Source organism: Rhinoraja longicauda, chromosome 24 (assembly GCF_053455715.1).
Source record: "Rhinoraja longicauda isolate Sanriku21f chromosome 24, sRhiLon1.1, whole genome shotgun sequence".
Lineage (NCBI taxonomy): Eukaryota > Metazoa > Chordata > Chondrichthyes > Rajiformes > Arhynchobatidae > Rhinoraja > Rhinoraja longicauda.
Window position 1 is genome coordinate 25204261 of NC_135976.1, and position 15595 is coordinate 25219855.

Sequence of the window (15595 nt, forward strand, 5' to 3'; positions counted from 1 at the left end):
GTGCACTGACCAATCCCCTTGCTTGTTGGGTTATGGGACTACCTCAGACTGTGCACTCAGAGAACAGCACATAATTGCAAGTCCAGAATAAAGTCAACCACCAAAGTGGAGAAATAACATTTCAATAAAAGAATGAAACAGCATTAACATTCAAAGAGACTTGATGTTATGTAAAAGGTCTTTTATAATACAGGTTTAAAGAAAGTAGGTGGCTATTCATAAAAAGCAATTCTGCAACTTATACAATACTTACACCAGATCCCAAATCATTCCCAGGCCCCACAACACTGGTCACAAACACATCTCTTCCTGAGACTTCATCCACTGACCTGCTTCAATCCACTGAGAGGCGTCAAAGCCAAAACTACAAACCTACGCTGCAGGTACTGAAGGAAAAACTGCAGTCACTCTCTCCTTTGGACATGGAAGCCCAGATAAAGTGCTTCATTTAACTCCAGACTGGCTGTGAAGCTGCTTTTTCTCCTCAGACCTCCCTTGGGGAGATGGTGCCAACTTTGTGAGGTTACCTTTAGTACCTCACTCAACCGACCATTGTAGAGATGTGTACCTAGTTCAGTATTCACATAGTATTAAGGGGTGGGGAAAATTTACAGCTCCTGTTGGGTATTAGGATTGACAAATTAATTGCTAAGACTAACAGCAGGCCTCTTCTGCTGTGACCATCAACTTCCCCCTCAGATTTAGTGATATTTTTAACCAGTGTAACACCGTTTCTTCTGATAATGTGCGCGTCCCACTGAGATCGAATTGCTCAGACCTCTGTGTCTATGGTTTCAGGCAGAGTGCCACCGGGATTCATTCACTCTCAGGGTGAGGAACAGGGCACAAGAAGAGTCGGGCTGAAAGGTGAAGAGCAGGAAATAGCAGGACGCACTGCTGCTAGACAAGCAGCCCGCTTCAATGAAATGCATTGAATTTAACTTTGCTGTTAATTTTGCTGTCCCACAGAACCCAAAGATAGTCACCAGAAAATATCTGCACCCAATAACATTAACTTGAGCAAGGTCTACAACAACATCCCATGAAACTATTATTATTGCAGTTAGAGGTGGCTGCACCTTTGGGATAAACAGCATGTCAGAGCATCACGGGACTACATTGAAGAGAACTTCCTTTAGTGTGCAGGGTTTGAGGATCTCCTGCAAAAAACACCATTCAATTTCAACATCAGCCACTCAGTTGCAAGTCTGCCCATGGGCTTAGGATTCACCAGCCACTGGGAGTGAGGGTAACATTCACCCACCCAACACCAAAACTAATACCCTTCTGCTGGAGGCCCAGACCAATGGAACAAACCATCCTCAGATCATCCCAGTGAAAAGGAATGGAACTGACCATTGGGAGGAAGGGGATAACAGCCTGCGGTGATGAGATTTGGGGAGGGAAGGGGGAAGAATATTATTTTTCCTTCCATTGCTGAATCTCAGTTGTTAAGACTCCATCATAACATATTCAACAAATGTTCTCAGAATAAAGTAGAAGAAATACTAAAACCCAACCTTCAGCAATGTCCTAGACTCCGGTTCTGCTGAAAGCCTTTGGGAAGCTGTAGGAAGCAGCAGGCCAGGTTGCATGCTGTGCCTCCTTCTGCTACAGAGTGCCGCCCAACACCAGGACTCACAGCTAAAAGAACTGAGCAGGACTAAACAAAAACTTACTGCTCTACAGCATAAGCGCTTTCAGCATATCATTGGCCAGCAATTACCAAAATATCTGGTCCACATTTAGCAGCATCATGGATTTTTATATTTTGCCCCCTGACAGGTGAAGTGACACTGAAAGAATTGTGTGGACATTCTATAAGCAAGTGATATACTAGGTTATAAAGTAATACTGGACCTGGAAGTTCAGTCGAGTCAAGACAAAGGGGAGAGGGTGTGATTGCGGAGAGAAGCAAGGAGAAAAATGAGCAGGGATTTCCAATTAACTATGCAGGATTAAATGGGGGTAGAGAGTCTGTACTTTCAATCATCAGCCCATCCGCAATGGAGCTGGTACATAAACTACAAACAAAGACAATAATACCTCAGATTCCAAAGCCCCATATAACAAACAAAAAAATAATTGCAGCAAAGTCCATTCTTGGGCCTCCCAATGTTCATCCCAAACTTTCCCCTTTTTTTTGCGAAGTAACTATATGTACAGTATAAAATGGCCGTTCTAATTAAATTTCACATAATGGTTTCGAGGAACAGATACCCATTGTAATGTGAGGTATTACTGCAACGCAGACCTTGGCTTTGGAGGGAGGAGAGTTTTCAGCCAAGCCTGCAGAGATCCAGACTCAATCCCATGCCCCTCCTCCCGAGAACAAAGCCAAATCAGGCAAACATTTCTATACAGGTACAAACACACAACCGGTATTTACAGACGAGAACCAACCACAAATGCTCCCCTTATAAAATAATAAAAACTGCATGAAGTTAGAAAGGAAGGAGGAATCACCAAAGAGTTCGTTACGAACCCTGTCCAATTAAATGTATCCAGATAAGAGATAAAAACACATGATGGGAATAGTACCTTGGTATTTGCAAAGTCGTTAACAGAAATGGGAGCTGGCACTAACCAGTATCAGCACGAAGCAAACCGATCGGCTGTCGGGCAGCTGTATGTTTGCCAGTGTGCTCAGCCAGCTGGGCACCAGCAGCCATGTACGTTGCCAGATATGCATGGGCCACGCACAAGCTGACCAGCTGTGGACAGGCTGGCTGCCTTGCCCATCACTGGGCTGATTTCTACCCATTCTTTACACAGGGAACCTCATTACACTGCCCACTGCACTGTGCGTCTCACCCTGGGGTAGGAACTGGAATTTGCACAATGTTGACAAACTTCAATGTTCACAAATAATTGCTTCCTGCACTGGACAGATAACGGGGGGAGGAAGGGGGGAAATAAGATACCCTTGACCCACCCACCAAGGAGCAGTTAATGACAGGTACGCCACATAGCTCCTTATTGGACACCATTGGTGGCAAATACGTGTTCTGGAGGACAGGAGGAACCTGTGTAGACTGGGCAGTCAGGCAGGGGATGGCAGTACAGGTGAAAGGCAGAGGCTCAAACTCCAGGCATCCATCTGTCCTGCGAATCCAACTGACCCATACACCACCAGTGCCACTGATTCAGGCAGCCCGCAGGTCTGGGACTGCCTCCCATCAAATTACCGGCCGTGCCGCACGGGAAGAGAGATTACAAAGGATATCTGGATATTAGGAATAAAATCTTCAGTCCTTCACAACTGTCACTATCCACAGCAGTAAGGCTCCACCAAAGGATCAATCGAGTTGCTAAGAAAAGATAGGCACTAAAGCAATGACGTGAACCCGTGGGATCAAAGTTTGTCATTTTCCAGACTTCATGTAGGAGGGGATTGCTCCTCGGGCAGTCAGTCCCTCGAATCGTTTGTACGTGTAGTTGATGAAGACCCAGTCCTTGTTCTTGTAATCCGACTCTGAATGGTTGCTCACTGCAACTGGAAGGGAGGAAATACACAAGGACAAAGTCTCAGCTTCATGACAGATTATACGAGAGCAGTAACAAGCAAGCTCCACCAACGATACCCGAGTAAAAAAAAACAAAACATTCTCCCTTTACAATTGCACTGCCGTTTGTAAACTGGCCCCACAACAGAGGGAATTCCAGTAATAGCTTCCCACCCTCTCCCAACAGCAGAACAAACGCCTTGTGATGTGGACCTCAGCCTGGTTACTGTCTGCGCAGTGCTGCACTGGGTTTAATGAGTTAATATTTGACAAGTATTCACTAAACAAAAAGTATTCATTTTCCCCTCCTAAGTGCAAAAGCCCAAATTATTAAGGGATTGGACTGGCTAGATGCAGGAAAAATGTTCCCCATGTTGGGGAAGTCCAGAACCAGACGTCACAGTTTAAGAATGAAGGGTAGGCCATTTAGGACTGAGATGAGGAAAAACTTTTTCACCCAGAGTTGTGAATCTGTGGATTCTCTGCCACAGAAGGCAGTGGAAGCCAATTCACTGGATGTATTCAAGAAGATATAGCTCTTAGGGCTAACGGAATCAAGGGATATGGGGAAACGCAGGAACAGGGTACTGATTCTGGATGATCAGTCATGATATTGAATAGATATAATGGGTCGAAGGGCCGAATGGCCTAGTCCTGCACCTACTTTCTATGTAAGTCACCAGTGTGGGGTTAATCAATTACTGGCAGACCTTGAGATGTGCTTATATTCAGGGTGTGGTATTCTCTAGGTTTCCCAGCACGAAGGTCCAGTTTATCCACTGTATCCCAGTTCAAAACACAAACTAATGGAGGAACTCAGTGGGTTGGGCGGTATCTGCGGGGGAAGGAACTGAGCGCTTCAGGTTGAGACCCTGCAACAGGACCCAGAAACCAATCCACACAACCAGAGGTCTGTAATAAAAACCAAAAATACTGGAGGTACTCGGGTCAGGGGGGATCAGTTGAAAGGACAAACAGTTGACATTTCAGGTCTGATTTAAAGGTCTTTGACCCAAAACATTAACTGTTTCTCTTTCCCCGGATGCCATATGCCCTGTTGAGTGTTTCCAGCATTTTGTTTTTATTTTAGATCACCAGTAATATTGATTTCTGACTAAAGTTTGTTTGAGTGAGACCCCTGGAATTATCCCTGCAGGTGCCCAGGTCATGAGTTACAAATCTGTGCCTGTTGGAGCCCAGCGATGCCTGGGCACCACCCAATGACAACTCCGATGTCCAACAAGCCTGTCAGCAAGGGATGTTGAGCAACTCCAGATTTTCAAACAGATCTCTGCCTCGTACTCAACCCTGCAGCTGTACCCAGAACATCGGCCTCTGGCAATCCCAGTGAAAACATTGATTAGATAAGTAACCAAGCTGAGGTACAGGACCAGTTGCTTGTGGAAGTTAGTTCGGTTTGAACACGCTGCCTCAAACTTGCTGTTACTTGCAGGCAGACGGGTTAGAAGCAGTTTGCAGCAGGCAGCATCAGAAGTTTGTTACCCCGTTCAAAGGGCACACACTGACATAAGATGGTACCCATCAGTCACACTCACTGACCGGTATAGATCACAAGGAGCCAGCCATTTAATTACTACTTTGTTTCTCTTGTATAAAGTACAGGATATCTCAACATCACCTCCTGGTCAGAGCATAGGACTATGGCTCCTGTGGGGAGAGTCTGTGCCCTGACTGTTGCCACTAACACAGTGAATGGGGACTAGCTGAGTTCTACTATCATCTTACGTGGATAACCCACAGTTGCACTGGCACTGCTGTGGGCTTGGCTCAGTATTTGCAGCATCTCAGTCTGCAGATCCTCAAGTGACAATTTTTCCGACCCACAACCTCCCTCATCCTTTCTCTGGGACCCATTTTCCTCATGTGCAGAGCTATATTGGTGTCGTTTGTTAACTGCATCAAGCAGTCAACACTGGTTAACAGCGTCACTCCAGGTTTGAGTCCCACTGTCTAAAATAAAGTGGCCCACCTTCAAAAATACCCTTCACAAATTCAAATCATTGTTTCATGGAATCAATGGGGGAGGGGATAATGTGTAGGAAACAGACCTGGATTTGAGAGAGGCTGGAAATAAGAGTTTAACGACTTCTTAAACAGGAATAAAACAGGGAAACATAGACCAGTTAGTCTTGCGTATGTAATGGGGAAAATGCTCAAACCTATTATAAAGAAGCATTACTCGCATTGGACAAAGCAAGCTTGAGTTTATTTAACAAACCCACTTTGAGGATGCAAATGCTGTAGATTAGGGACAACCAGCGGATGTGAACTTTCAGAAGGCTTTTGATAAAGTCCTGCAGAAGAGGTTGGTGTGCAGAATTAAAACGTGGGAATGGGGGTAATATAATATACTGTCATGAATTGAGAATAGGTGGCAGATAGCAGAAATAAACAGGTCTTTTTCCAGATGGTAGCCAGTGACAAGAGGAGTGCTGCAGGGATCAGTGCTTTGGCCTGAACTACTCAAAGAAATATCAAGACTTGATGAGGGAAGCAAATGTAAAATTAGGTTCACAGCTGGAAAAGACTTGGTGGTGGTGGAGAGGAGGGAATAGAGGGGATGGGGCAGAGAGACTTCATAGCAGGATTGATCAGGTCCAGACAGACTAGATACAGCGAGGATGCTCCCAATTGCTAGTCTAGGCCCAGAGATCCCACAATCCCACAAAGGATACCAAGTGTGTCATTTAGAATGAAATCAGGAAAATGTTTTTCATCCAGATGGTGGTGAACCAGTGGCATTCACTCCCAAAGGCAAGTGAAAATATTCAAGGTGGTGATAGAAATATTTCTCAATGGAAAAGCAATGGAGGGATACAAGGAAGAGGAGGACCAATGTTCTGAAGTGGATGATCAACCATGATCGCACTGAATGATGGAACCGGCCCAAAGGTCCACTCCCCTCTTATTTTCTATGTTCCTCTGCCCCACTATAATTGCCTTTGGATCAGCAAAAGTCTTCCATGCCCCAGAGACCAGAGAAACAAAGGTTAGCAAATGGCTGCTCCAAATATTAAACCACTGCAGCAAAGGACCGGGAATATTTTAGTAAGGGTTGAGGGGAATAAAATGCTTGTTACCTGTCTTAGAGGACAGGCACTTCTTACCACTACTCTCTAGCCCTGCCTGTGACACTCCTGGGGAAGAACATCAGAAAACACTGTATCATATTCAAACACATCAGCTTCATGTAAATCTTCCTGGGATATCAGACAGGCACGGCAAGTGCAACTCTATTTACAGGAGCAAGGCTGTTTGGGTCTCAACCTATCACCAACCACACTTGTTTTAATTAGTGGTCGATACTACACAGATGCAAAGGCTAGTGGAAGCAGATTCTAAAGGGAATTAAAGTAAGTGACAAAAAAATGGGAGAAAATTCTGGGACTTTGGAGAAAGAGCAAGTAGTGGCTTTAAATGGGTAACTCTTTCAAAGAGCTGGGAGAAGTTCAAGGCATCGAAAGGCAAGTTCCTCACTGCACAAAAAATTGAAAGAGCATTTGTACAGACGCTTTTGATAGGGACACGTGGAGTTTGTCTAAGTGGGGCAGAGAAGGGGCAACCACTTTGCCCCTGGTTAGTGTGGGCAGACCACTGGCTGCACTGGGCATTGTTCAGGATGCTGGGTGCTGGCAGCAGGCAGAGAGAACGGGTTTTGAAACAGGGTTCCATCATAGCTGGGGAAAGGTCTCACTTTTAATGCAGGGAATCATTTTGAAAAATAGTTCTCAGGGCAGCCTGGTCAGCTCTTGATGTGCCAAGATAAATCAGCACGGTTAAATAATAAAACCATCATACAGTGTACCTTCTCAAACCCCTTCATCTCATGTTCATTCACCTCATGAGCACACAGTATGGAATAGAGTTACACTGACACACTATTACAGCAGCCCTGACTGGAAAATGCAGGTGTGAGAGTTCTCTGATCTCACAAAGATGTCTTAGTGTTGAGATCAACTCAAATATCAACAGGTCCTCAGAGAGATCGATGAGCCAAGCTGTGGATCTCACCAAATGCCCAGTGAAAGGGTCTAACAGATCTAGGCTCCATACCGAATCAATTACTTACTCAAGTTCAAATGAGACTTTAGAGACACAGTGCAGAAACAGGCCCTTCAGCCCAACAAATCCGTGCTGACCAGCGATCACCCCATGCACTAGCACCATCCTACACACTAGGGACAATTTAGAATTTAAAGAAGCCCAATTAACCTACAAACCTGCACATCTTTGGAGTGTGGGAGGAAACCGGAGCACCTGAGGAAACCCACCCGGTCACAGGGAGAACGTACAAATTCCGTACAGACAACACCCGTAATCAGGATCAAACCCAGATCTCTGATGCTGTAAGGCAGCAACTCTACCGCTATGCCACTGTATAACAAAGAAATTGCTTTTTGATAAGACAAAGCTCTCCAACCCTGGCAAACCTGTGTAGATCTACTGATAAACAAAGCCATGTTTCCTTGAAATCCTTACCAGGCTGCAAGATGTCCGAATCAGGAAATTCATCAAAGTTCGATGTATCATCAATGCTCTTTATTTCAATTGTTATAGCTGCTGGCCTTTCCCTGTTGAAAAAGGGTTGATTAGAACTAGGTAGCTGCTGGAGAAACTACTCCGATGAATGATAGAAAACCATGAGGATTTAGGGGGAGATTAACAAGGTTATCCCTCTACCGAGGGTGTACGCCAGATTCATACAGGGCACAGGTGATCTTGCAGTGCACCGCAGCAGATTGCAGGCTCAGGATACCCAACGTCCACCAGCAGTTGGGCAGGAACTGCCTGCATCACACACACCAGCAGCTGAGGAATGAGGGAGCGCAGGGTGTGTTCACGTACAAGAAGGAAGGCAAATGCATCCCAGAGAATGAAGACAGAGGGAGGAAAGCCGCAGGCAAATCTGGAATCCTGAGAGCACCTAGTTACATTCATAAGAAACCTCGTGATATAGTCAGAGCCATACACCAAAGAAACAGATCCTTTGGCGTAACTTGTCCATGCTGACCAAGATGTCCCGTCTAAACTAGTCCCATTTGCCTGCATTTGGTTCACATCCCTCCACACCTTTCTTATCCATGTAACTTGTCAGATGCCTTTTAAATGGCAATGTAGATCATTGCATTATGAAGACAATTGTATCAATGGGGGAAAGGGATTAGGAGCTAGAATGTTTCAGGCCTGCAATAACTGTTATATTTCCCCTTCAAGGTTTTAAAAAATATAGGTCTTTTCAATAATAAGTTTTTTTTGTTACTGTAAGCTAGAAAATACTGAAGACTACATATAACATTGTTTAATAGAGTATCATTGTGCAATTTGGGGTGAAGTGATTCTTCACAATTTCAATAGCCACCCGTGATTAAAGTAGTAGCCATGTTCTTAAGAAACAATGGCGTTTGGGTGCTATGGGGAGGCTACATGGAATTTTATTTTCCCTACAGTTTAAATCCAAGACAGCTTTCTTTTTCTGTTCGTCAATTTCCAACGTAACTTTTAAATGGTTCTCTAATTCCCAATCTAAAGTGTTATTGAACATGACCCACGTGGATCAAATAATAATACAATCATCAGACTGAAGAAGGGTCTCGACCCGAAACGTCACCCATTCCTTCTCTCCCGAGATGCTGCCTGACCTGCTGAGTTACTCCAGCATTTTGTGAATAAATCGATTTGTACCAGCATCTGCAGTTATTTTCTTATAATACAATCATCAACAGGCATTATGGCAGAACTGAACAAGATTGGACAGCATTGGACAGGACCTATCCATATCTGGGCTCAGTCTCACCTGATGTGCTCCCAGTCCACACATTCAAAGAACGGATTGGTCTTCACGTCCTCCACTCCATTGGCCCCAATTCGCATTTCAGATTCGCAGCAGAACCTGGAGGATCACAAACCGTCGGAAGGTAAAACAAGCAGCAGGGACATGGTCCACAAGTCTAGCAAGATTTCATGACAAAGGTTGCCATCGCAGCATCTCCTCCTGAACACTCCCATCTCTCCTTGGGATTCAGGTACAGGGGCAACTGCAACCAGTTCATATCTCACTCTCGTGCTCATTCATCAGGCACGAGAGGGGTCAGAGCCAGTCCTCATCTGTGCACGGTCCAGTAAGGGGCAAAGGGCAGCAATCAGGATGGCACCTCTCAACTCAGGACCACTGAACCATACAGTGACGTTGGAGTTGCTGCCTGCAGAATGACTGCAGGAAATCACCAGGACAGGAACAGGAAATTTATCCTAACATTCCCCCACCCTTCTGTACCTGTCATCAATTCTCTTTACCCTTATGTAGCTGTGCATTAAGTTAATCCATTATTCACCTACACTGTTCCACGTGGTAACAAGTTCTACTTCCACACCGAGCTCTGGTTTCAGGATGACGGAGCTGGTAGAGCTGCTGCCTCATAGCTCCAGAGACCCTGGTTCAAATCCTGACCTTCCATCAACTGGATCTACAAGTATGGCTAGGAATCTATGAAAGAGGCAGCGTTTCTTCACAACAATGCAGAAAAGCAAGCCAAAAAATTAAATTTAATTCTAGACGTACAGAATTGAACAGTGGTAAAGTTACACTGACACAGTTTGTAATCCGAAATGACTTGGAGTTTTTGCTTAAGAGCTATAAAAAGAGAAAACAGCTACCAAAATGCAGCCAAGTGGAAGCATCTGTGGAAAGAGAAACCAGAAATGTTTCAGGTCCAAGATTATCAGAACTGGGAAATGCACACAAGAGACTGCAGAAGCTGCAATCTGGAGTAAAACAATAGCCTGCTGGAGGAACCTGTCCAGACAGGCAGCATCTGTGGAGAGAAATGGACAGGCAATATTTTGGTTCGCACTCAGCTTCAGACTGGAGAAAATGTGTTAGTTTTAGGTAGCAGTCAGTGAGAAGGAGGGAGGGAGGGAGATGGTGGGAGATGATAGGGGGATACAGGCTGACCTGACGTGACAGTTAAAATCAGATCAAGCCTCAGTCTGTGCAACACCTTGCTAATGGTAAGGCTGCGAGACAAGCTAATGTGTTCCAAAGAGAGCTCATAGAGAAATACAGCTTGGCAACAGACCTTTCAACCCACCGGGTCCACGCGACCATCAATCCCATTTTATTTTTCCCACACTCCCTGAATGCCATCTTCCACCATTCACCTACAAACCAGAGGCAGTGGCAGTGGGCCAGTTAGACGTGTGACTCCCACATCTTTGGAATATGGGAAGACCTGGAACAAACCATGGGATCACACAGAGAACGTGCACACTGCACCTGGACAGCACCTGAGGTGAGGATTGCGCCTGGGTTGCTGGAGTTTTGAGGCAGCAGCTCTACCAACTGTGTGACTCTGTCAACCTGAGACAATGAACAACTTGTTACCAGAGACCGATACCGCTGGTCACTGCAGCAGAAGCATAAACTTGAGCACAGAACAAAAAGGATGACTGTAAAATAAAGTCACAGGAGATTGCTGGGCTCAAGATGGTGAGCACGGTTACACTGGATGTGCACAAGGCTATTTCTAGTCACTTTGTAGTTACTTCATTGAAGTATTTCCACCAAGTCAGGTAAAATAGGAAATGCAGAGTCAAAGCCCCTTGACCCAATCCCATGGCTGACTCCTGCAGCAGGTGCAATGTGGCTTCCACACAGGGTTGAAATGTGTGGGAAGGGTCTCGACAGGAAAGGGCACTGTTGATGTCCTTTCTGCTTATTACCTTTACCTCAGAATTAAGTCCTTTGCTTTCTCTGAAATGGGGACTTCTGGTGGAAATGTGAGGGTCTCTCTCCAATTCATCACCTTCTTGTATGTTTCCTGGGGAGTCTCTGAGCAGAAGGGTGGGTAGCCTGAAAGGAAACAACACACAGGAATTTAAGGCAGGACCAAGTGCATGGGATGAAACACATTTACAGATCAGGTTCAGTTTGTACCATGTACACAAAGAGCACAAATGTCTTGACAAGGATGTGCTCACTCCTCGTCACCATCTACTACGGCAAAGGACCATGCTGTTTACAGAAAATGATTTAACAAGTAGGTTTTATTTTCCAAACTGAAGCTCCTTGCGATTGAAGATGACTGACTTCAGCTTTGTGGGGCTCGAGGTGGCTGAGAAGACCAACTGCAGACTGGGCCACAGGTGGGACAGAAACTGCTTGATAGGACTGGCAGCTACTGGATTGGGAGGTGGCAAGTTCTTTCCAACTTTGATACTGGGCTCCTGCACGCTGCTGATGAATGGGCTCAGTGCACTCAATGCCATCTCTAATTGCTCATTCTTCATTTTGAGTGGTCATGGGTCAGGCATTCTCACAAGGCAGTGGAACATTACACATTCTAAGAGGCTTTCAAACCTTTCTGAAGCCCAGCATTTGGAAAGTAGTGAAAGGATCGGTCAAAGCCAGCATGGATTTATGAAGGGGGAATCATGCTTGACTAATCTTCTGGATTTTTTTGTGGATGTAACAAGTAGAATGGATAAGGGAGAGCCAGTGGATGTGGTGTATCTGGACTTTCAAAAAGCCTTTGACAAGAGATTAGTGTGCAAAATTAGAGCACATGGTATTGGGCGTAGCGTATTGGCATGGATAGAGAACTGGTTGGCCTACAGGAGGCAAAGTGTAGGAATTAACGGGTCCTTTTCAGAATGGCAGGCAGTGACTATTGGGGTGCCGCAAGGCTAAGTGCTGTGACCCCAGTTATTTACAATATATATTAATGATTTAGACGAGGGAATTAAATGTAACTTCTCCAAGTTTGTGGATGACACCAAGGGTGTCAGTGTGAGCTGTGAGGAGGATCCTATGAGGCTGCAGGGTGACTTGGATAGACACTTAGAAAATAGATGCAGGAGTAGGCCATTCAGCCCTTCGAGTCAGCACCGCCATTCAATATGATCATGGCTGATCATCCCAAATCAGTACCCCGTTCCTGGTTTCTCCCCATATCTCTTGATTCCGCTCCAAGAGCTCAGGGTCCTCGTGTACAATTTTAAAGTAAATATTATGCGTGGCAGTTGCAGTATAATGTGTATAAATGTGAGGTTATCCACTTTGGTGGCAAGAACAGGAGGCAGATTATCTGAATGGTAGGAAAGAACTGCGGATGCTGGCCCGAAATATCACCCATTCCTTCCCTCCAGAGATGCTGCCTGTCCCGCTGAGTTAGTCCAGCATTTTGTGTCTACCATTATCTGAATGGTGTCAGACTAGGAAAAGGGGAAGTGCAACGAGACCTGGTGTCCTTGTACATCAGTCACTGAAAGTAAGTATGCAGGTACAGCAGGCAGTGAAGAAAGCTCATGGCATGTTGGCCTTCATTGAGAGGATTTGAGTTTAGAATCAAGGAGGTCCTACTAAAGTTGCACAGGGCCCTGGTGTGACCGCACCTGGAGTATTGTGTGCAGTTTGGGTCTCCTAATTTGAGGAAGGACGTTCTTGCTATTGAGGGAGTGCAGCGTAGGTTTGCCAGGTTAATTCCTGTGATGGTGGGACTGACATATGATGAGAAAATGGGTCGACTGGGCTTGTATTCACTGGAGTTTAGAAGGATGAGATGGGATCATATAGAAACATATAAAATTCTTAAGGGATTGGACAGGCTAGATGCAGGAAAAATGTTCCTGTTGTTGGGGGAGTCCAGAACTAGGGGTCACAGTTTAAGAATAAGGGGTAGGCCATTTAGGACTGAGGTGAGGAAAAACCTTTTTCACCCAGAGAGTTGTGAATCTGTGAAATTCTCTGCTGCAGAAGGTAGTGGAGACCAATTCACTAGACGTTTTCAAGAGAGAGTTAGATTTAGCTCTTAGGTCTAACGGAATCGAGGGATATGGGGAAAAAGCAGGAACGGGATACTGATTTTGGATGAACAGCCAAGATCATATTGAATGGCAGTGCTGGCTCGAAGGGCCGAATGGCTGACTCCTGCACCTATTTCAGGTCTGGTTTTAGGCATGCAAAACGGCTTCGCCTTCCCAGAGATACCGAGTGTGATGAGGGCCTAAATGGCCTGGGAGAGAGCACTAATGTTAGCTTGCCGACCCTGCATGTGGCTTTGTAGGATTTTGCAGAAGTGGTGTTGGCAGTGTCTCTCCAGAATTTTGAGGTACCTGCAGTGGGTAGTCAATGACTCAGTGGGTAGTCAACAACAGCAGCACTCTCAGAGCTCATGCACAACAGCTCAATGGTTGATTATAAGTTGCAGAAACAAGGAACTGCACATGCTGGTTTACAAAAGACGATGCGGTCTGAAGAACATGCATCGGTGACATTTCAAGTTGGGACCCTTCTTCACCTACAACTAACTACACCTACAACTGGGGTTCTTCCTGCACAGCCACCTGAAGGAAGGGAATCATCCCATTTACCCACAGCGCCCCACCTTCTACTGTAGCCAAGAGCAACCTTACCGATCAGCATCTCGTACATGATGACTCCAAGTGACCACCAGTCGCAGAGTTTGTTGTAGCCGGTCTGCATGAATACTTCAGGTGCAATGTAATCCGGGGTCCCCACTGTGGAGAAGGCCTGGGGATCGGACAACGGAAAAGGCAAAGGAGTTAGGAAATGATGTATCCGCACCTTAAATGTCCTTCCCTTCAAACTAATCAGATTTGGTTGTGTGGCATAATAAAGGCCAGTGCCACCAGAGCAGAGGGTGGTGTGCCACAGTGTAGGCAGGAGTGTGGCAAGTTATCTCCCCTTGTTAAAGTACATCAACTGAAATGGAAGTCAACCTCTCAAGCCTCATCCCCCCAAGCCCTAAACAACGTTTGTAGGAAGGAACTGCAAATGCTGGTTTAAACCAAAGATAGACATACAAAGCTGGAGTAACTCAGCGGGTCAGGCAACATCTCTGGAGAAAAGGAATAGGTGAAGTTTCGGCTCGAGACCCTTCTTCGGACGCGTCACCCATTCCTTTTCTCCAGAGATTCTGCGTGACGGGCTGAGTTACTCCAGCTTTTTGTGCCTATGCCTGAACAAAGTTGCTGTCCTCAGCTGGTTCCTCTAACATTGTTGACGTGGCTCCAAAGGCCAGTCACTGCTGATACCTCTCCATTTCCCACTGCCCGACCTCTCCACCGACACAGCCTGCACTCACCAACTGTCGCCGATTCCTCTTCCAGGTCTCTGCTTTCCGCTTGGAGTTCATGTTCTGAAACGCTGAAGGGGCACAGGGTTTAGTACACAACATAAACTTCAAGAGTATTTAGTCCTACAATAGCATATTCGGCAGTCTGAGTGAACACCAGGCATGGGAAGAATCGCTGCAAAGATGCATCTAGTCCCTGTTTGACCCTAGTTAAGCTTTCCCAGCCAGGGTAACAATTGCAGCTACATTTAGTCTGAAAATGAGGATAATTGGGTATCCTCACCCTTGCATTTGCCCTTGTACAGAGGACAAAGTGGGATCAGGCTCCTCTCCTTCCCTCTATTCCACTGGCACACCCCAGCCAAGCATAAAAGGGGCAATCTTCCTTGTTTTAGTCAGGAGAGTAAGAGAGCCAAAATAAAATGATAGCAAAATGATCTCTGCAGGTAGAGGGGGAAAAAGAAGTGAGGCACAAAAACCAAAAATGCAGGAAATACGCAGCACATCAGGCAACATCTGTGGAGAGAGAAAGAGTCAACGGTTCAGGTAATGAAAATCAACCTGAAATAGTAACACCGTTTTTCTCTCTTCATAGATGCTGCCTGACCTGCTGAGTGTTTCCAGCATTTTGTTTTTAATTTTAGAATTGCAGCATCTACAACTTTTCGACTGTTGTTTAGAAAAAGCCAAAGTTTGGTCCTTTGGTCACCTGTGCATAGAACTAATGTCCAGGAAGCTATTTTTCTTTAAAAATAACAATCTAAAAGTTGCCCTAGCTAAGGTTTCACACTACTGCAACTTGACTTCCGGACTTTTATACTCTATTCCTTTTCCTATGAAGGCAAGTATGCCGCAGGCCTTCTTTACCATCCCATCTACTAGTATTGCCACTTACAGGGAGCCATGGTGTGTCACCCAACATCCCTCTGTATATCAAGGGTCAGCCATTTATTGTATACTTTCCAATTAAAACTT

General features: G+C 45.4%; 1 protein-coding gene across 6 annotated transcripts in view; it reads right to left on the minus strand.

The window, feature by feature from the left end:
* Positions 1-183: 183 nt before the first annotated feature.
* LOC144605495 (serine/threonine-protein kinase 38) overlaps positions 184-15595 on the minus strand; it is a 78145-nt gene continuing 62733 nt past the window's right edge. For 5 of the 6 annotated variants that reach the window (XM_078420834.1, XM_078420839.1, XM_078420835.1 and 2 more), the window contains exons 9-15: positions 14630-14691; positions 13938-14055; positions 11253-11376; positions 9322-9417; positions 8007-8098; positions 6608-6664; positions 184-3496 (exon numbers count right to left, since the gene is read on the minus strand). In XM_078420834.1, the coding sequence (XP_078276960.1) occupies positions 3366-3496; positions 6608-6664; positions 8007-8098; positions 9322-9417; positions 11253-11376; positions 13938-14055; positions 14630-14691 (680 nt within the window). In that variant the 3' untranslated portion in view covers positions 184-3365. The remainder of the gene's footprint in view (positions 3497-6607; positions 6665-8006; positions 8099-9321; positions 9418-11252; positions 11377-13937; positions 14056-14629; positions 14692-15595) is intronic. The other variant, XM_078420838.1, reaches the window with a different exon arrangement.